At 48.0% G+C, this 22886-nt stretch overlaps 1 protein-coding gene across 4 annotated transcripts in view; it reads right to left on the bottom strand.

Annotated features, from left to right (window-relative positions):
* The window catches only part of stxbp4 (syntaxin binding protein 4), a 209382-nt gene that overhangs the window by 67945 nt on the left and 118551 nt on the right, over positions 1-22886 (bottom strand). For all 4 annotated transcript variants that reach the window (XR_010966940.1, XM_068003828.1, XM_068003829.1 and 1 more), the window contains one exon: positions 18415-18563. Coding sequence is in view for 3 of the 4 variants with exons in the window: in XM_068003828.1 (XP_067859929.1) it covers positions 18415-18563 (149 nt within the window). In the remaining variant the exon portion in view is untranslated. The remainder of the gene's footprint in view (positions 1-18414; positions 18564-22886) is intronic.

The raw sequence follows: 22886 nt of genomic DNA, 5'->3' as shown, positions 1-22886 counted from the left end.
CTCCCTCAGTACTGACCCTCCGACAGTACAGCACTCCCTCAGTACTGACCCTCCGACAGTGCGGCGCTCCCTCAGTACTGACCCTCCGACAGTGCGGCGCTCCCTCAGTACTGACCCTCCGACAGTGCGGCGCTCCCTCAGTACTGACCCTCCGACAGTGCGGCGCTCCCTCAGTACTGCTACCATTTTTCTCCTGGGAGCAATGACTTTTTAACACTGCAAAAGGCAGGGGAATAGTTGATGTGCACATTGAGTGGTCCATCAGCAGCCCTCCTCCCCTCCCTTCCCCATCCGGTTGAAAGCCCCCCCCGCCATCCCCCTCCCCCACCCCCGGACTATTAGAGATCGGACGTTCAGGGGTGATGTCAGGAAGCACTTCTTCGCACAAAGGGCAGTGGAAATCTGGAACTCTCTTTCCCACAGCCCCTCCCCCCACCCCCCATACCTAAAAAAAAAGCTGTTGAGGCTGGGGGTCGATTGAAAATGTCAAAACTGAGATCGATAGATCTTTTTTAGGCCAAGGTTACAGAACCGAGGCGGGTAGATGGAGTTCAGATACAGATCGGCCACGATCTCATTGAATGGGGAGTAGGCTCGAGGGGCTGAATGGCCTCCTCCTGTTCCTATGTTCCGGTCAGCAGTCTCCTGTGAAGGCCCAGGTGAGGTCACGCAGTGACCACCTTGAGAACTGCGACTGTAAACCTGCAGTGGACGGCTCGGTGGAGCAAAGCTTTGGTGCCTCAGTATGTTTACCCCACCAGCAAGTAATAATGGGGAGGAGTGGGGGTGCAGGGATTGTGCGTGCTCCAGCGGGGAGCTGACAGCAATGGTATACCATCGTCAGCCTTATACATCTGGTGTCTGGATAGCATTGGTGGGGGTGGGGGGAATGGGGAGATTACTCAGCCTATAATCTGACGCTGGCAGAAGTTAGACCGTGAAAAGGGCAAGCAAAGAAAAAATAATTCAGGGAATAAAATAAAAATAATAATAGGTTTGTGTTTTTTTTTAACTTCCTGATAGCCACATGTTCGGTGGCAGCAAAACTGGATGTTTGCAACAACAACTTGCATTTATATAGCGCCTTTAATGTCGTAAAACATCCCAAAGGGCTTCACAGGATCAATTATCAGACAAAAATTGGACACTGAGACACATAAGGAGATATTAGGACAGGTGACCGAAAGATCGGTCAAAGAGGTAGATTTCAAAGCGTATCTTAAAGGAGGAGACAGAGGCGGAGAGGTTTAGGGAGGCAATTCCAGAGCTCAGGGCCCAGGCAGCTGAAGGCACGGCCGCCAACTGTGGAGTGACTAAAATTGGGGATGGGCAAGAGGCCAGAATTGGAGGAGCGCAGAGATCTCGGAGGGTTGTAGGGGCTGGAGGAGGTTACAGAGGTAGGGAGGGGCGAGGCCAGGGAAGGATTTGAACACAAGGATGAGAATTTTAAAATTGAGGCGTTCCCGGACTGGGAGCCAATGTCGGTCAGGCAGGGGGTGATGGGTGAACGGGACTTGGTGCGAGTTAGACTTGCAGGTCTGCCTATCGAGGAGGCGACCAGTTGCTCCCTTTGCTCCACTCTCTGCCTCTCCTCCTGGTTTAAAAGTCCGAGTTTCTATGCTGCCACCCCAGCCTGTCCACCCCTCAGATAATGAAGCAGTCCGAGCCCGCATGCAGCAAGACCTGGACAACATCCAGGCTTGGGCGGATATGTGGCAAGTAACATTCGTGCCAGACAAGTGCCAGGCAATGACCATCCCCAACAAGAGAGAGTCTAACCACCTCCCCTTGACATTCAACGGCATTACCATCGCTGAATCCCCCACCATCAACATCCTGGGGGTCACCATTGACCAGTAACTTAACTGGACCAGCCATATAAATACTGTGGCTACAAGAGCAGGTCAGAGGCTGGGTATTCTGCGGCGAGTGACTCACTCCCAGACTCCCCAAAGCCTTTCCACCATCTACAAGGCACAAGTCAGGAGTGTGATGGAATACTCTCCACTTGCCTGGATGAGTGAAGCTCCAACAACACTCATGAAGCTCGACACCATCCAGGACAAAGCAGCCCGCTTGATTGGCGCCCCATCCACCGCCCTAAACATTCACTCCCTTCACCACCGGCGCACCGTGGCTGCAGTGTGTACCATCCACAGGATGCACCGCAGCAATTCGCCAAGGCTTCTTCGACAGCACCTCCCAAACCCGCGACCTCTACCACCTAGAAGGACAAGGGCAGCAGGCACATGGGAACACCACCACCTGCACGTTCCCCTCCGAGTCACACACCATCCCGACTTGGAAATATATCGCCGTTCCTTCATCATCGCTGGGTCAAAATCGTGGAACTCCCTTCCTAACAGCACTGTGGGAGAACCTTCACCACACGGACTGCAGCGGTTCAAGAAGGTGGCTCACCACCACCTTCTCAAGGGGCAATTAAGGATGGGCAATAAATGCTGGCCTCGTCAGCGACGCCCACATCCCATGAACGAATTTTAAAAAATACACCCAGCGTATCGCTGAGAGAGAAACAGGAGCTGCACAGTATGATTCTGTGATTCTCCTCGTGCGGGCCTGGACTGTCTGCAAATCATTAGCTCACTGTCCTTGGCAACTGCTTTGGATTTTTTTTAATTTTAAGAAAAGCACATGTGAACATGACCCTAACATGCTCCGAGGCACACTCCGCTCGTTAACTCTTTGCCTGGGAATGTGCTCCGACAGACGCCACATGGGACAGTGAATCAGCCTGCATCTCGTAACTAACTCGCCTGGGGCACTGCGGACCATATCAACAACTCGCATTTATAAAGCGCCTTTAACAACAACAACTCGCATTTATAGAGCACCTTCAACAACAACTCGCATTTATAGAGTGCCTTTAACAACAACTTGCATTTATAGAGTGCCTTTAACAACAACAACTTGCATTTATAGAGTGCCTTTAACAACAACAACATGCATTTATAGAGCGGCTTTAACAACAACAACTCGCATTTATAGAGTGCCTTTAACATCAACAACTCGCATTTATAGAGCGCCTTTAACAACAACAACTCGCATTTATAGAGCGCCTTTAACATCAACAACTCGCATTTATAGAGCGCCTTTAACAACAACAACTCGCATTTATAGAGCGCCTTTAACAACAACAACTCGCATTTATAGAGCGCCTTTAACATCAACAACTCGCATTTATAGAGCGCCTTTAACAACAACAACTCGCATTTATAGAGCGCCTTTAACAACAACAACTCGCATTTATAGAGCGCCTTTAACATCAACAACTTGCATTTATAGTGCCTTTAACAACAACAACTTGCATTTATAGAGTGCCTGTAACGTCGTAAAACATCAGGTCACACGTCATCTTCAGATGGAAATGAGACATTATGAAAAAGATTCACAAACTGCCGTGTCCGTAATGAAGCCAGTGGGGCCGACATTCCCCAGGGACACCGTTAGTCTCCCGCGGTAACTCTGGCAGTTCTGCTGTGCTCCTCTGCCCAGTTTCCTCTTTGCCTTGTAAGGGGTGGAACTTCTATCTGCCCCTTAAAAGGCAAATCATGGCGCGGTGGGGGGTGGGGGGGGGGGGGTGCTGGAGATTTCCTACTCCAGGGACTGAGGGGACTTGGGGTAGTACTGGCAGCTGGTTATGCCCAGTGAATGGAGGTATACCAGCCTACGAAAGAGGGGAGGGGGTGCGACCCCCAAAGATTTAAAACATTTTTAATAAGAACTTCCCCCCCCCCCCAGATCAGGGGGCTGATAGGACCTTGGCCGGGGGAGTAGGTCTGGGCAACCCATGCCCCCGCCATGCGTGGGTAGGTGCCAGAAATGTGCCAGGTGACACTTGCTTCTGTCTGACCCCCCACTTACGGCGGGATGCACCCTCCCCCCCAGGTATTCAGGCCTGTAGAATTTCTAAAAATGTCAAAACTAGGTGGTGAGAAGTTCCAGCTTTGAGATGCCGGGAAACGATGAGTTAACGAAGGAGAAGGTGTGATAAATCTTCATTTCAAGAGTGAAAGAAACTGCATTTATATAGCGCCTTTCATGACCTCAGGATGCCCCAAAGCACTTTACAACCAATTAAGTATTTTTGAAGTATTGTAATGTAGGAAACGTAGCAGCCAATTTGTGCACAGCAAGATCCCACAATCAGCAATGTGATCATGACCAGATAATCTGTTTTTTAATGGAGTTGGTTGAGGGATAAATATTGGCCCAGGACACCGGGGAGAACTCTCCTGCTCTTCTTCGAAATATTGCCATGGGATCTTTTACATCCACCTGAGAGGGCAGGCAGGGCCTTGGTTTAACATCTCATCCAAGAGACGGCACCTCCGACAGGGCAGCACTCCCTCTGTACTGCGCTGGGAGTGTCGGCCTCGATTATGTGATCATAAAAGGATAGAGCAGGGTACTTTCTAAATGGTAAAAAGTTAAAAACAGTGGATGTCCAAAGGGACCTAGGGGTTCAGGTACATAGATCATTGAAGTGTCATGAACAGGTGCAGAAAATAATCAATATGGCTAATGGAATGCTGGCCTTTATATCTAGAGGACTAGAGTGCAAGGGGGCAGAAGTTATGCTGCAGCTATACAAACCCTGGTTAGACCGCACCTGGAGTACTGTGAGCAGTTCTGGGCACCGCACCTTCGGAAGGACATATTGGCCTTGGAGGGAGTGCAGCGTCGGTTTATGAGAATGATACCCGGACTTCAAGGGTTAAGTTACGAGGAGAGATTACACAAATTGGGGTTGTATACTCTGGAGTTTCGAAGGTTAAGGGGTGATCTGATCGAAGTTTATAAGATATTAAGGGGAACAGATAGGGTGGATAGAGAGAAACTATTTCCGCTGGTTGGGGATTCTAGGAGTAGGGGGCACAGTCTAAAAATTAGAGCCAGACCTTTCAGGAGCGAGATTAGAAAACACTTCTACACACAAAGGGTGGTAGAAGTTTGGAACTCTCTTCCGCAAACGGCAATTGATACTAGCTCAATTGCTAAATTTAAATGTGAGATAGATAGCTTTTTGGCAACCAAAGGTATTAAGGGATATGGGCCAAAGGCAGGTATATGGAGATGGATCACAGATCAGCCATGATCTTATCAAATGGCGGAGCAGGCACGAGGGGCTGAATGGCCTACTCCTGTTCCTATGTTCCTATAAGTCTCTGGAGTGGGACTTGAACCCACGTCCTATCTGACTCAGAGGCGAGGGTGCTGCCCACTGAGCCCCGGCTGACACCTGAGGGCCCTGGGAGGAGGAAGCACGTGCAGAACGGGGTATGTGCACCTTAGAAGCAACGAGGAAGGAAAATTCAGAGCCGCACTGACCAAATAATACGTGTAAAATAGAAAGGGATAAAAAAGGTGCTGATGGAGAAGAGATTGGAGTTGAAAGAAGGATTGGTGGTCAGACGACAAGACCTCCTTGTGCCCTGACCAGGAGGCTGAGAAAGGTGTGGGAAGAGCTTTCCCAGAAATGGGAGCAATACGTCAGTTTGACTCAGTGGTAGCATTCTCACTCAAACCCCTGGGCTTGTGGGTTCATAGCACCAATCCAGGGGCTTGAGCACAGTAACCGAGCCTGGCACTTCAGGGCAGTACTGAGGGAGTGCTGCACTGCCAGGGAATCCATCCTTCAGATGAGACATTAAACTGAGGCCCAATCTGCCTGTTAGGGTGATCTTAATGCATGCAGAGGAGCCAGCATTCCTCCCCCAATCACCCCCACAAACAGATTAACTGGTCATTAATCTCATCACTGTTTGTGGGATCCCGCTGTATGTAAAATGGCTGTTGCTTTTGCCTGCATAACGACAGTGACTGCAATGCAAAAATGTAATTCATTGTATGCTAATTGCTGCCAGATGTGATTAAACACTATAAACACACAAGTCTTCCTATTCTATCAAATCAATGTACTATAAAAATACTGAAGAGTTTCCTCAGTCCAGTTCTCCACTAAACTGCAGACTGCAGCAGTATACTGTATCTGGAACTGTGCTGTGAGCAGTTCATTCTGTGCGCTCCAGTCCCTCTTACACTGCAGTAGTTTTACTCCTCACGCTCCACGTGCCATGCTAAGGTGACAGGCTTTCCCCTGAAGGATGCTCTTCTCTGGTAAAAGCTAATCGCTCCATGTTCCAAGCAGTGGGGTCGAGGCATTGGTCCACGACTATAACTGAGGGAACTGACGGATGAGCAAACAATTCTGCTCTAATCAGATTTTCCCCTCCCACCCCTCTCCAGTCACGTTTCCCAGCTGCACTTCCAGCCCGTGGCAAGGTAACTTGTGATTTGATAACGTGTTTCTGTCTTGTTCATATTCGGGATCAGGCTAAAAGGAGAAGGAAAGCCCAGAGTGGACTGCTTTTTGTTCAAAAAAAGCGACGTTTTTGACTGTGCCTTTGGCCAACTCCCCTAAACCCTCTATCACTCGGTCTGTCTCTCTCTCCTAATCCCTCCATCACTCCGTCTGTCTCTCTCTTTCTCTCCTAAACCCTCTATCACTGGGTCTGTTTGTCTGTCTGTCTCTCTCTCCTAAACAGTCTATCACTGGGTTCGTCTCTCTCTCTCTCTCTCTATCTCCTAAACCCTCTATCACTGGGTCTGTCTCTCTTTCTCTCTCTCTCTTAAACCCTCTACCACTCTGTCTGTCTGTCTCTCTCTCTCCTAAACCCTCTACCGCTTGGTCTCTCTCTCCTCAACCCTCTACCGCTTGGTCTCTCTCTCCTCAACCCTCTACCGCTTGGTCTCTCTCTCCTCAACCCTCTACCGCTTGGTCTCTCTCTCCTCAACCCTCTACCGCTTGGTCTCTCTCTCCTCAACCCTCTACCGCTTGGTCTCTCTCTCCTCAACCCTCTATCACTCGGTCTGTCTCTCTCTCTCTCTCCTAAACCCTCTATCACTCGGTCTGTCTCTCTCTCCTAACGCTCTATCACTCGGTCTCTCTCTCTCTCCTAACCCTCTATCACTCGGTCTGTCTCTCTCTCTCTCTCTCTCCTAACCCTCTATCACTCGGTCTGTCTCTCTCTCTCTCTCTTTCCTAACCCTCTATCACTCGGTCTGTCTCTCTCTCTCTCTCTCCTAACCCTCTATCACTCGGTCTGTCTCTCTCTCTCCTAACCCTCTATCACTCGGACTGTCTCTCTCTCTCTCCTAACCCTCTATCACTCGGTCTGTCTCTCTCTCTCTCTCTCTCCTAACCCTCTATCACTCGGACTGTCTCTCTCTCTCTCCTAACGCTTTATCACTCGGTCTGTCTCTCTCTCTCTCTCTCTCCTAACCCTCTATCACTCGGTCTGTCTCTCTCTCTCTCTCTCCTAACCCTCTATCACTCGGACTGTCTGTCTCTCTCTCTCTCTCCTAACCCTCTATCACTCGGTCTGTCTCTCTCTCTCTCTCTCTCCTAACCCTCTATCACTCGGTCTGTCTCTCTCTCTCTCTCCTAAACCCTCTATCACTCGGACTGTCTCTCTCTCTCTCTCTCTCTCTCCTAACCCTCTATCACTCGGTCTGTCTCTCTCTCTCTCTCTCTCCTAACCCTCTATCACTCGGTCTGTCTCTCTCTCTCTCTCCTAACCCTCTATCACTCGGTCTCTCTCTCTCTCCTAACCCTCTATCACTCGGTCTGTCTCTCTCTCTCTCTCCTAAACCCTCTATCACTCGGACTGTCTCTCTCTCTCTCTCTCTCCTAAACCCTCTATCACTCGGTCTCTCTCTCTCTCTCTCTCCTAACCCTCTATCACTCGGTCTGTCTCTCTCTCTCTCTCCTAAACCCTCTATCACTCGGTCTCTCTCTCTCTCCTAACCCTCTATCACTCGGTCTCTCTCTCTCTCTCTCTCCTAACCCTCTATCACTCGGACTGTCTCTCTCTCTCTCTCTCTCTCCTAACCCTCTATCACTTGGACTGTCTCTCTCTCTCTCCTAACCCTCTATCACTCGGACTGTCTCTCTCTCTCTCCTAACCCTCTATCACTCGGTCTGTCTCTCTCTCTCTCTCTCTCTCTCCTAACCCTCTATCACTCGGTCTGTCTCTCTCTCTCTCTCCTAACCCTCTATCACTCGGTCTGTCTCTCTCTCTCTCCTAACGCTTTATCACTCGGTCTGTCTCTCTCTCTCTCTCTCTCCTAACCCTCTATCACTCGGTCTGTCTCTTTCTCTCTCTCTCCTAACCCTCTATCACTCGGACTGTCTGTCTCTCTCTCTCTCTCCTAACCCTCTATCACTCGGTCTGTCTCTCTCTCTCTCTCTCTCTCCTAACCCTCTATCACTCGGTCTGTCTCTCTCTCTCTCTCCTAAACCCTCTATCACTCGGACTGTCTCTCTCTCTCTCTCTCTCTCTCCTAACCCTCTATCACTCGGACTGTCTCTCTCTCTCTCTCTCTCTCTCCTAACCCTCTATCACTCGGTCTGTCTCTCTCTCTCTCCTAACGCTTTATCACTCGGTCTGTCTCTCTCTCTCTCTCTCTCCTAACCCTCTATCACTCGGACTGTCTCTCTCTCTCTCTCTCTCCTAAACCCTCTATCACTCGGACTGTCTCTCTCTCTCTCTCTCTCTCTCCTAACCCTCTATCACTCGGACTGTCTCTCTCTCTCTCCTAACCCTCTATCACTCGGTCTGTCTCTCTCTCTCTCTCCTCACCCTCTATCACTCGGTCTGTCTCTCTCTCTCTCCTAATGCTTTATCACTCGGTCTGTCTCTCTCTCTCTCTCTCTCCTAACCCTCTATCACTCGGTCTGTCTCTCTCTCTCTCTCCTAACCCTCTATCACTCGGACTGTCTGTCTCTCTCTCTCTCTCCTAACCCTCTATCACTCGGTCTGTCTCTCTCTCTCTCTCTCTCCTAACCCTCTATCACTCGGTCTGTCTCTCTCTCTCTCTCCTAACCCTCTATCACTCGGTCTGTCTCTCTCTCTCTCCTAACGCTTTATCACTCGGTCTGTCTCTCTCTCTCTCTCTCTCCTAACCCTCTATCACTCGGTCTGTCTCTCTCTCTCTCTCTCCTAACCCTCTATCACTCGGACTGTCTGTCTCTCTCTCTCTCTCCTAACCCTCTATCACTCGGTCTGTCTCTCTCTCTCTCTCTCTCCTAACCATCTATCACTCGGTCTGTCTCTCTCTCTCTCTCCTAAACCCTCTATCACTCGGACTGTCTCTCTCTCTCTCTCTCTCTCTCTCCTAACCCTCTATCACTCGGTCTGTCTCTCTCTCTCTCTCTCTCCTAACCCTCTATCACTCGGTCTCTCTCTCTCTCTCTCTCTCTCTCTCTCCTAACCCTCTATCACTCGGTCTGTCTCTCTCTCTCTCCTAAACCCTCTATCACTCGGTCTCTCTCTCTCTCCTAACCCTCTATCACTCGGTCTGTCTCTCTCTCTCTCTCCTAAACCCTCTATCACTCGGTCTCTCTCTCTCTCCTAACCCTCTATCACTCGGTCTGTCTCTCTCTCTCTCTCCTAAACCCTCTATCACTCGGTCTCTCTCTCTCTCCTAACCCTCTATCACTCGGACTGTCTCTCTCTCTCTCTCTCTCCTAACCCTCTATCACTCGGTCTGTCTCTCTCTCTCTCTCCTAACCCTCTATCACTCGGTCTGTCTCTCTCTCTCTCTCCTAACCCTCTATCACTCGGTCTGTCTCTCTCTCTCTCTCCTAACCCTCTATCACTCGGTCTGTCTCTCTCTCTCTCTCCTAACCCTCTATCACTCGGTCTGTCTCTCTCTCCTAACCCTCTATCACTCGGTCTCTCTCTCTCTCCTAACCCTCTATCACTCGGACTGTCTCTCTCTCTCTCTCTCTCTCCTAACCCTCTATCACTCGGACTGTCTCTCTCTCTCTCTCTCTCCTAACCCTCTATCACTCGGTCTGTCTCTCTCTCTCTCTCCTAACCCTCTATCACTCGGTCTGTCTCTCTCTCTCTCTCCTAACCCTCTATCACTCGGTCTGTCTCTCTCTCCTAACCCTCTATCACTCGGTCTCTCTCTCTCTCCTAACCCTCTATCACTCGGACTGTCTCTCTCTCTCTCTCTCTCTCCTAACCCTCTATCACTCGGACTGTCTCTCTCTCTCTCTCTCTCCTAACCCTCTATCACTCGGTCTGTCTCTCTCTCTCTCTCTCTCTCCTAACCCTCTATCACTCGGACTGTCTCTCTCTCTCTCTCTCTCTCCTAACCCTCTATCACTCGGACTGTCTCTCTCTCTCTCTCTCTCCTAACCCTCTATCACTCGGACTGTCTCTCTCTCTCTCTCTCTCCTAACCCTCTATCACTCGGTCTGTCTCTCTCTCTCTCTCCTAAACCCTCTATCACTCGGTCTGTCTCTCTCTCTCTCTCTCTCCTAAACCTTCTACCACTCGGGCTGTCTCTCTCTTTCTCCCCTTAACGCTCTACTGCTCAGTTGGTCTCTCTTTCTCCTAAATCCTCCACCACTTGCTCTATCTGGTTCTCCTGGTTACCCGACTGCTTAGAATCATAGAAAGGTTACAGCACAGAAGGAGGCCATTCGGCCCATCGAGTCCGTGCCGGCTCTATGCGAGAACAATCCAGCTAGTCCCACTCCCCCGCCCTATCCCCGTAGCCCTGCAAATTTTTTCCTTTCAAGTACTTATCCAGTTCCCTTTTGAAGGCCATGATTGAATCTGCCTCCACCACCCCCTCGGGCAGTGCATTCCCAGATCATAACCGCTCGCTGTGTAAAAAAGTTTTTCCTCATGTCACCTTTGGCTCTTTTGCCAATCACCTTAAATCTGTGTCCTCTGGTTTTTGACCCTTCCACCAATGGGAACAGTTTCTCTCTATTTGCTCTGTCTAGACCCTTCATGATTTTGAACACCTCTATCAAATCTCCTCACAACCTTCTCTGTTCCAAGGAGAACAATCCCAGCTTCTCCAGTCTATCCACATAACTGAAGTCCCTCATCCCTGGAATCATTCTAGTAAATCTCTTCTGCACCCTCTCTGAGGCCTTCACATCCTTCCTAAAGTGCGGTGCTCAGAACTGGACACAATACTCCAGTTGTGGTTGAACCAGTGTTTTATAAAGGTTCAACATGACTTCCTTACTTTTGTACTCTATGCCTCTATTTATGAAGCCCAGGATCCCATATGCTTTTTTAACCGTTTTCTCAACCACCTTCAATGATTTGTGCACATATACCCCCTGATCTCTCTGTTCCTGCACCTCTTTTAGAATTGTGCCCTCCAGTTTATATTGCCTCTCCTCGTTCTTCCTACCGAAATGTATCACTTTGCATTTTTCTGCATTAAATTTCGTCTGCCATGTGTCCGCCCATTCCACCAGCCTGTCTATATCCTCTTGAAGTCTATCATTATCCTCCTCACTGTTTACTACCCTTCCAAGTTTTGTGTCATCTGCAAATTTTGAAATTGTGCCCTGTACACCCAAGTCCAAGTCATTAATATGTATCAAGAAAAGCAGTGGTCCCAGCACTGACCCCTGGGGAACACCACTGTACACCTCCCTCCAGTCCGAAAAACAACCGTTCACCACTACTCTCTGTTTCCTGTTACTTAGCCAATTCTGTATCCATGTTGCTACTGTCCCCTTTATTCCATGGGGCTGCAATCTTGATGATAAGCCTACCGTGCGGCACTTTATCAAACGTCTTTTGGAAGTCCATATACACCACATCAACTGCATTGCCCTCATCGACCCTCTCTGTTACCTCATCAATAAACTCCATCAGGTTAGTTAAACACGATTTGCCTTTATCAAATCCGTGCTGGCTTTCCCTAATCAATCCACACTCGTCCAAGTGACTGTTAATTCTGTCCTGGATTATCATTTCTAAAAGTTTCCCCACCACTGAGGTTAAACTGACTAACATATAGTTGCTGTGTTTATCCTTACACCCTTTTTTGAACAAGGATGTAACATTTGCAATTCTCCAGTCCTCTGGCACCACCCCCATATCTACAGATGTTTGGAAGATTATGGCCAGTATCTCCGCAATTTCCACCCTTACTTCCCTCAGCAACCTAGGATGCATTCCAGCCGGACCGGGTGATTTATCTACTTTAAGTGCAGCTAGCCTTTCTAGTACCTCTTCTTTAGCAATTTTTAGCCTGTCCAGTATCTCAACTATATCTTCCTTTACTGAGACTCTGGCAGCAACTTCTTCCTTGGTAAAGACAGATGCAAAGTACTCATTTAGTACCTCGGCCATCCCCTCATCTTCCATAAGTAGATCTCCTTTATGGTCCCTAATCGGCCCCACCCCTCCTCTTATATGCCTGTAGAAGACTTTTGGATTCCCTTTTACATTGGCCGTCAGTCTATTCTCATACTCTCTCTTTGCCTCTCTTATTTCCCTTTTCACTTCCCTTCTGAACTTTCTATATTCGGCCTGGTTCTCACTTGTGTTATCAACCTGACATCTGTCATATGCCCCTTTATCTGCGTTTCATCTTACTCACTATCTCTCTTGTCACCCAGGGCTTAGTCTGTTTCTCTCCTAAGTCCTCTAGTATTCAGCCCATCTCTCGCTCTCTCTCTCTCCCCATAATCCTCACCGTTCGGTCCGTCCCCCTCTCTTTGGCATGTTTATTACACTAAATGTCTTATTCAAATGTAAGCTGTTGTTTAATTCCCAGATGCTCCGAAGTTTTCTTGGAGCCGGGCGGTTCTGGACCAGTTTGAAGGCGGCTCTGAAGTTATGGTCAGGGGTGCGTTCGCTGGAGGAGCTCTGGCAGGCTCCTAGTCGATGATGTTAGGGTGGGCCAGCATTGAAAGGGAGACCTGACCTCTCCAGGAAAATAAACACTTGACATTATTTTACAAACAGTCAACGAATATTATTCTGAAAACATATTTTTTCAATAATATAATGGAGGAATGAAAAGTACTTCCTCCTAGACTTAGGAACGTAGACCATTCAGCCTGTCATTCAACATTATGGCGGCCAACATAAAAGGGAATCCAAAAGTCTGCTACAGGCATATAAGAGGAGGGGTGGGGCCGATTAGGCACCATAAAGGAGATCTACTTATGGAAGATGAGGGGATGGCCGAGGTACTAAATGAGTACTTTGCATCTGTCTTTACCAAGGAAGAAGTTGCTGCCAGAGTCTCAGTAAAGGAAGATATAGTTGAGATACTGGACAGGCTAAAAATTGCTAAAGAAGAGGTACTAGAAAAGCTAGCTGCACTTAAAGTAGAAAAATCCCCTTGCATGTAAAATTATACGAGTTACAGGATGTTACAGGCTGATCTGTACCTTAACTCCATTTACCCACCTTTTCTCCAGGTCTCTTGATACCCTCACCCATCAAAAATCTATCAGCCAGCAAAACAACAACCTGCATTTATATAGCGCCTTTAACATAGTAAAACGTCCCGAGGCGCTTCCCAGGAGCGATTATCAAACAAAATCTGACACTGAGCCACATAAAGAGATATTAGGACAGGTGATCAAAAGCTTGGTCAGAGAGGTGGGTTTTAAGGAGCGTCTTAAAAGGGGAGAGAGAGGCGGAGAGGCGGAGAGGTTTAGGGAGGGAATTGCTAAAAAGAAACAGGTGCTCAAACAAAACCTTGGTTGTGTTGCAAAGTGAATGCCAATTATCTGCTGTTCAGGTGTGAACGGCCTGAGGAGCAAAACTTTACAAATACTTTGCCAGTGGACATCCTGTAACTCGTATAATTTTACATGCAAGGGGATTATTCTCCTGGTCCAGTAGCACACACAGGAATCCTCTCCAGTTAGCTGCAGTACTAGGCATCTGGTACGAGTGCAGCACTAAGTCTCGGTTTTGGGTGGGGCGGGGGTGGAGAGCGAGGGTCCAGGGCTTCTTTTCGAAAATGGACAGCTCAGCCCTCTGGGCAATTGGGGCTGGAGGTGAGGGGGGGGTCTTCCACATTGAAACAGGGCGAGGGGCTTACTGCAAGAATCGTACAGCAAAGGCTGGAGTGCACGACTTCATAACCTTTTAAAAAAAACAGTGCACTCCTAACCTTGGCAGCTTGATATACCTGTAACCTCTCTGTAACACTCTCTCAGGCAGACTTCACTGTGTTGAAACCAAGACTCATTTCACCCTCTCCTACTGTTACACATTCGTTCCCAGAACCTTGAAACTAGAACTCCTCACTGCTACGCTTTCAAAGTGTTTAGAAATTCTATATCAGAGAATGGTGAGAATGTGGAACTCGCTACCACATGGAGTGATTGAGGCGAATAGCACAGATGCATTTGAGGGGAAGCTAGATAAACACACGAGGGAGACAGGAATAGAAGGATATGCTGATAGGATGAGATGAAGTAAATAGAGTGGGAGGAGGCTCGCCTGGAGCATAAACACTGACCTGCTTCTGTGCTGTAATTCTATGTCGGGTTTGGTGCAATCGATCTATTGCTAAGTCATATTGCTGCAGGTTATCGGTGAGACATCGGTGCAATTCATTCATTTATCCATCTCCTTCAACCTACACTGGAACTTTTACAAGGTATTGGGCGTGTACAAAGAGCATTGTATACTCACCTCCATCAGCCTACCCTGCCCCCAACAATTTACAGGCTTTTAAAACCCAAACTTGCCGTCATCTAATTATTACTTCCTGTAATCTTTGCTCTTCAAGCCGGCCCCTTCACCTGGGTTTCTCCGACTGAGTGAGCTGTGGGAGGGGGTGGGGCGGTCGCAGGCCCCTTAGCTTGCTTTTAGACTGTGAGCAGTAAACATGAAAAAAAACCCAACTTAACAGCTGTAGCTCAGCGGGTAGCACTCTGACCTCTAAGTCAGAAGGTTGTGGGTTCAAGTCCCCACTGCATCACAAAATCCAGGCAGACACTCCCAATACAGTACAGAGGGAGTGCTGCACTGTCTTGGATGAGACATTAAACCGAGGCCCCGTCTGCCCTCTCAGGTGGACGTAAAAGATCCCATGGCCACTATCTTGAAGAAGAGCAGGGGAGTTCGTCCTGGGGCCAATATTTATCCCTCAACCAACATCACTAAAAACAGATGATTTGGTCATTATCACGTTGCTGATTGTGGGATCTTGCTGTGCGCAAATTGGCTGCTGCGTTTCCTACATTACAACAGTGACCACACTTCAAAAGTATCTCAGTGGCTGTACAGCACTTTGGGACGTTCTGAGGTCATGAACGGTGCTATATAAATGCAAGTTCTCTCTTCTTTACTATTATTTGAACCCCTTTTGCTGAGCTGCGTTACAGCCTTGCTTTCCTTGTTGTTGTGTAATTCTTCAATTGTTTTTAAAAAAGAAAAGTCACTTGTTGAAGTTGGGGTGATGGAGAAAGTGACGGACCAGCTCGGCAACAAACTGCAACTAAATACTCCACCACGGGGGGCCATCCTTCATGTGTCAGCCCAGATTTTGAGCACGGGTTGGCTATTTGGCAGTGGGGGGCATCACACTGACACCCAATCCCGCCCTGATATGTGCACTTTTCAGAAATGGCCTTGCTGGATAGCAATCAAAGAGCAGAAATCCACGGCTGATTTCCCCCACCACCACCCCCCCCCCCCCCATCCCAGGGGCACTGAGGCCAATGGTAGTGCCCCAGGGTGTCATCCCGGCTGAGGTCAATGACCTGAGCAGGAGTCGAGAGTGGAACTGGGCACCTACCCTGGTGTGTGGGTGGTGCTCAGTTCTAACACGGGCAGGTTCACTCACCTAATCAGCTATTGGGGGGGGTGGGGTGCAGTCTGAAGTTTAGATACTACATCCTTCAGGGAGTTATCACTAATACAGTCTTTGAATGTTTCCAGGAGTTATGTGGCACATCGCTCTCTCCCAGCCAAGTCTGAGGAAGTATTCGTTTTAAAAAAGAAATCATCGAAAGCGATTTTTCCATCGACAGCATTACTAGGAGTGAGGGGGCCACAGCCTCTTGTTCTGGGAGACGCATCCAGCTACCTTTATCCTCACTCCAAAACCAGAGAGGACACTTTAAGGAAGGTGGAATGGGGCCACAGCCAGCTGGGAATGCGGAACGGGCCTGTACCATGCTCACGCAGACTAACGGTCCCAATTTTGAGCATGCGCACAGTTCTCCATAAAAGAGAAGACTGAGGGGATGGCCTGATAGCGGTCTTTAAAATCATGAAGGGGTTTGATAAGGTAGATGAAGAGAAGATGTTTCCACTTGTGGGGGAGACCAGAACCAGGGGTCATAAATGTAAGATGGTCACTAATAAAATCCAATAGGGAATTCAGGAGAAACTTCTTCACCCAGAGAATGGTGAGAATGTGGAACTCGCTCACACAAGGAGTGATTGAGGTGAATAGCACAGATGCATTTAAGGGGAAGCTCGATAAACACATGAGGAAGAAAAGAATAGAAGGATATGCTGACAGGGTGAGATGAAATAGGGAGGGAGGAGGCTCGTGTGGAGCATAAATACTGGCATAGACCTGTTGGGCCGAATGGCCTGTTTCTGTGCTGTACATTCTTTGTAGTTGGAAGTTTTTTTTTAAAAGTGCAGCTCTGGAAAATTTTCTTTTTTGATTGGTTGTCAATCTTCATTGAATGTACAGCACAGAAACAGGCCATTCGGCCCATCAGTGTTTATGCTCCACACGAGCCTCCTCCCTCCCCTCTTCATCTCACCCTATCAGCATATCCTTCTATTCCTTTCTCCCTCATGTGTTTATCCAGCTTCCCCTTAAATGTATCTATGCTATTTGTCTCAACCACTCCCTGTGGGAGTGAGTTCCACATTCTCACCACCCTCTGGGTGAAGAAGTTTCTCCTGAATTCCCGATTGGGATGGCCCTGACAAAGTGGACCATCTGGTTCAAACCTAGCCGGGTGGTCACCCCAGGTCCACCTCTGGCGGTGTAAAGTGGGGGGGGGGGTTGTGTACCCACAATGTTTTGAGCAAGACTCTTCAGTTCTCCTTGGCGTGCAGCAATCCAGCATAAAATGTTCTAGCTCCCCAGGAACTTTGGCTCCTGGGTTTGTTTGTAATCCCACGCACAAAGCTCTTGACAAGAACTTCATAAAAAACGATTAGAACAAATATTATAGAAAGTGTTGCCGTACTCCAGCCAGCATGCTGATGGCTCAGAGAGCGTCTGGCAGCAGCTTCCAGTGACCTGTGCACTGCCCTCAGTCATTATTACAAGATGTTACTGACAGCCTTGGCGAGAGGCTCTGCGTGTTAGCACTTGGCGTGTAGAACTTCTACAGAGCGAAAAAGTGACACTTGCCTAAATTTAACCATCCACTTGCAGCAGAGAAATCTCCAACCCGAAGAACAGAGTCCGTTAACAGGAATTTTACTTTTAAGTAAAACGGAACATATTTAAAGCAAAACTCATTAGACTTCAAGAAGGTACATTTTGTGGACCAGATGGTACAATGGGTCAGCACAGTGGGCTTTGGGGATCAAATGATGGGAGGGTTAAAATGCACTGAAGGACCAGAGATGGGAGGGTTAAATATGGAAACAGACTGGAGTAGGGAGGTTACAAATGGTCAGATGCCAGTCAGGAGAAGTTTCTCACTTTGAACAAAGGCAGGCAGCATCCCCCTGCACTGCCCAAAACCCCCGCGAGCGCCTGGACAATCGAACTTTGAGCTCCTGATTACTGCATTCGTTAACCCCATCGTGTTTGAAGCCTACCACAGCGTTAGCATGGACATGGACAAAACAAAGGCTCATTTGTGCAAAGTAAAGGTGATTTTATTTTGTAATTTTGATCTCAGGCATTTGGTGCTCCAATGGGCCTCTTGGTAACACTCTCCCTATTTAGATTCCCACCCAGTGCTGTTGGGAATCAGATGCTAAACAGAACTATGATCGATGAACTTGGTGGCAGTACACACAAAAAAGTGTCTGTATGGGTGGGAATTTAGAAGGATATGCTGATAGGGTGAGATGAAGTAGGGAGGGAGGAGGCTCGCGTGGAGCATAAACACCGGCATGGACCTGTTGGGCCGAATGGCCTGTTTCTGTGCTGTACGTTCGATGTAATTGTGTGTAACAGGGCGTGTGGGCTGATGGCTGCATTTACATAGAATCTACAGCACAGAAACAGGCCATTCGGCCCAACAGGTCTATGCCGGTGTGTTTATGCTCCATGCGAGCCTCCTCCCTCCCTTCTTCATCTCACCCTATATCAGCATATCCTTCTATTCCTTTCTCCCTCATGTGTTCATCGAGCTTCCCCTTAAATGCATCTCTGCTATTCGCCTCAACCACTCCTTGTGGTAGTGAGTTCCACATTCTCACCGCTCTCTGGGTGAAGAAGTTTCTCCGGAATTCCCTATTGGATTTATTGGTGACTATCTTATATTGATGGCCCCTAGTTCTGGACTCCCCCCATTTAAGGCTAACTGAATCTAGTACTTAGAGCACAAGGGGAGGGGAGGGGGGAGAGAATTACAACTGCCGTCACCGTCAGATTACTTACAGTCTGCTTCAATGATGGCTCGAACAGATTTGGCCAGTTCTCTGGCATCCGATGAAAGTGAAGCTGGGGTCCTGGGTCCGTTGCAGCCAAGTCGAGCGAGGAAGGTTTGAGACGAGGGTGTTCCCGAAAATCTTCTGGCGCCAATCCCGCTGCACATGCGGAGGAAAGGGACCAGCGTTAATTTCCGTATCGTACCTCACCTCCAGCACCCTCCCAAACAAAAAAAAACAGGGATCTTTGGCCCAAGATATAAAAAAAAAACACACAGCAGAACTGAACAGACCTTTAAGATCAAGAAAACCAAAAGCAAAAATACTGCGGATGTTGGAAACCTGAAATAAAAATGGACAATTGCTGGAAAACAATCAGCAGGTCAGGCAGCATATGTGGAGAGAGAAACAGAGGTAAGGTTTCAGGTCGATGACCTTTCGTCGGAACTGGAGGGTGTTAGAAATGAACAGGTTTTAAGTAAGTACGGGAGTCAGGGAAAAGGTGGGGGGGGGGGGCAGGGAAAGAACAAAGGGGAAGGTCTGTGATGGGGCGGAGGGCAGGAGTGATCAAACGACAAAAGGGATGATGGTGGGAAGCAAGGAAGGGGAGGTGATGATGGGTCCAGAGGTGGTGTAAATAGTTACAGCAGAATAGAAGAGGGGACGCAAGCCTGCAAAAATCTGGCAAAGAAGAGAAGACTTTTAAGATATACATTTTGGGGACTAGGTGGCTCGATGTCAAAATACAGACTGACAGACTGAAAGGCAATATCTATCCTGCCCCACAGTATGAAACGACACCTTCCTCAGTGCTAGGCTGACACCTTCACTCAGAGAGACCACAAGTGTAGATGGTGTAGGAAATGGAAAATAGCCCACTGGTGCATTAGCGGGTGATCTTCAGAGGTTGGACTGAAACATATTGTTGGCGCAGTGTAGAAAGAAAAGAAAGAACTTGCATTTATACAGCGCTTTTCACAAACCTCAGGACGTCCCAAAGCACTTTACGGCCAATGACATACTTTTGAAACGTAATGTGATATTTCCAAGTTAGCTGATGACACAAAACTAGGTGGGATCGTGAGTTGTGAGGAGGATGCAAAGAGGCTTCAAGGCGATTTAGACAAGTTGAGTGAGTGGGATCTAGCTGTGCACAAATTGGCTGCCGTGTTTCCTACGTTACTGTGAGTACATTTCACAGAAACATAAAAAATAGGAGCAGGAGTAGGCAATTTGGCCCTTCGAGCCTGCTCCGCCATTCAATATGATCATGGCTGATCCTCTATCTCAATACCATATTCCCGCTCTCTCCCCATACCCCTTGATGCCTTTTGTGTCTAGAAATCTAGCTACCTCCTTCTTAAATATATTCAGTGACTTGGCCTCCACAGCCTTCTGTGGTAGAGAATTCCACAGGTTCACCACCCTCTGAGTGAAGAAATTTCTCCTCATCTCAGACCCAAATATCCTACCCCGTATCCTGAGACTGTATAACGTGGATAAATGTGAAGTTATCCACTTTGAAAGGAAAAACAGAAATCCAGAGTATTATTTAAATGGTGATAGATTGGGAAATGTTGATGTACAAAGGGACCTGGGTGTCCTTGTACACCAGTCACTGAAAGCGAACATGCAGGTGCAGCAAGCAGTTAGGAAGGCAAATGGTATGTTGGCCTTCATTGCAAGAGGATTTGAGTACAGGAGCAAGGATGTCTTACTGCAGTTATACAGGGCCTTGGTGAGACCACACCTGGAGTACTGTGTGCAGTTTTGGTCTCTTTACCTAAGAAAGGATATACTTGCCACAGAGGGAGTGCAGCGAAGGTTCACCAGACTGATTCCTGGGATTGCAGGACTGTCTTAAGAGGAGAGATTGGGTCGACTCGGCCTGTATTCACTCAAGTTTAGAAGAATGAGAGGGGATCTCATTGAAACATAAAATTCTGACAGGGCTAGACAGACTGAACGCAGGGAGGATGTTTCCCCTGGCTGGGGGGTCCAGAACGAGGGGTCACAGTCTCAGGATACGGGGTAGGACATTTAGGAATGAGATGAGGAGAAATTTCTTCACTCAGAGGGTGGTGAACCTGTGGAATTCTCTACCACAGGAGGCTGTGGAGGCCAAGTCACTGAATATATTTAAGAAGGAGCTAGATAAATTTCTAGACACAAAAGGCATCAAGGGGTATGGGGAGAGAGCGGGAATTTGGTATTGAGATAGAGGATCAGCCATGATCATATTGAATGGTGGAGCAGGCTCGAAGGGCCGAAAGGTCTACTCTTGCTCCTATTTTCTATGTTTCTATGAAATGTACTCACAGTAACGTAGGAAACACGGCAGCCAATTTGCGCACAGCAAGATCCCACAAATAGCAATGTGATAAGGAAGAAGATGCTGCCAGAGTCTCAGTAAAGGAAGATATAGTTGAGATACTGGATGGGCTAAAAATTGATAAAGAAGAGGTACTAGAAAGGCTGGCTGTACTTAAAGTAGATAAGTCACCCGGTTCTGATGGGATGCATCCTAGGTTTCTGAGGGAAGTAAGGGTGGAAATTGCGGAGGTACTGGCCATAATCTTCCAAACATCCGTAGATACGGTGGGGGTTGGTGTCAGAGGAACGGAGAATTGCAAATGTTACACCCCTGTTCAAAAAAGGGTGTAAGGATAAACCCAGCAACTACAGGCCAGTCAGTTTAACCTCAGTGGTGGGGAAACTTTTGGAATCGATAATCCGGGACAGAATTAACAGTCACTTGGACGAGTGTGGACTGATTAGAGAAAGCCAGCACGGATTTGTTAAAGGCAAATCGTGTTTAACTAACCTGATAGAGTTTATTGATGAGGTAACAGAGAGGGTAGATTAGGGCAATGCAGTTGATGTGATGTATATGGACTTTCAAAAGGCGTTTGATAAAGTGCCGGACGGTAGGCTTATCATCAAGATTGCGGCCCCATGGAATAAAGGGGACAGTAGCAGCATGGATACAGAATTGGCTAAGTGACAGAAAACAGAGGGAAGTGGTGAACGGTTGTTTTTCGGACTGGAGGGAGGTGTACAGTGGTGTTCCCCAGGGGTCGGTGCTGGGACCTCTGCTTTTCTTGATATATATTAATGACTTGAACTTGGGTGTACAGGGCACAATTTTAAAATTTGCAGATGACACAAAACTTGGAAGGATAGTAAACAATGAGGAGGATAGTGATAGACTTCAAGAGAATATAGACAGGCTGGTGGAATGGGCAGATGAAATTTAATGCAGAAAAATGTGAAGTGATACATTTCGGTAGGAAGAACGAGGAGAGGCAATCTAAACTAGAGGGCACAACTCTAAAAAGGGTACAGGAACAGAGAGATCTGGGGGTATATGTGCACAAATTGTTGAAGGTGGAATGGGATGATTAGGAAGGATGTGAAGGCCTTGGAGAGGGTGCAGAGGAGATTTACTAGAATGATTCCAGGGATGAGGGATTTTAGTTATGTAGATAGACTGGAGAAGCTGGGATTGTTCTCCTTGGAACAGAGACGGTTGCGAGGAGATTTGATAGAGGTATTCAAAATCATGAAGGGTCTAGATAGAGTAGATAGAGAGAAACTGTTCCCATTGGCGGGAGGGTCAAGAACTAGAGGACATAGATTTAAGGTGATTGGCAAAAGAGCCAAAGGTGACATGAGGAAAAACTTTTCTACGTAGCGAGTGGTTATGATCTGGAATGCACTGCCCGAGGGGGTGGTGGAGGCAGAGTCAATCGTGGCCTTCAAAAGGGAACTGGATAAGTACTTGAAAGGAAAAAATCTGCAGGGCTACAGGGATAGAGCGGGGGAGTGGGACTAGCTGGATCGCTCTTGCATAGAGCCAGCGCGGACTCGATGGGCCGAATGGCTGTGCTGTGATTTTTCTATGATTCAAAAGAAAAAGAAAATGAGCAGGTGACTTGTAGGTGTTGGTTGAGGGATAAATATTGGCCCAGGACATTGGGGAGAACTCCCCTGCTCTTCCTCAAAATAGTGCCATGGGATCTTCTACGTTCACCGCAGAGGGCATTGGTTTAGTGTGTCATCCGAAAGACGGCACCTCCGACAGTGCAGCACGCCCTCATTACTGCACTGGAGTGTAAAGCTAGATTTTGTGCTCAAGTCTCTGGAGTAGGAGTTGCACCTATGACCTTCTGACTCAGAAGGGAGCAGTGCTACTCACTGAACCACAGCCGACATGGCCAAGCAAGCTTTACCTGTATCGAAACTGTCTAGTACCTGATCTGGGAGAGTTTAGTCCCAACACAGTTCCATTCCTCAGCCTTGATGGGCGCAGATTTCACTAATTTTCTAGTTCTGTTCCAATCCACGCCCACGAGGGCAGAGAAACCCATCGAGAGGCATTGTAGACAGAGAGCAAAGGTCAGACATAACCGAGCTCTGCTCTGAGAAAGCAAAGGTCAAACAATACCCAGAGCCCTGCTCTAAGACAGCAAAGGTCAGACA

Source organism: Heptranchias perlo, chromosome 23 (genome assembly GCF_035084215.1).
Source record: "Heptranchias perlo isolate sHepPer1 chromosome 23, sHepPer1.hap1, whole genome shotgun sequence".
Taxonomy (NCBI): Eukaryota; Metazoa; Chordata; class Chondrichthyes; order Hexanchiformes; family Hexanchidae; genus Heptranchias; species Heptranchias perlo.
This window is presented reverse-complemented; position numbering and strand designations above follow the sequence as displayed.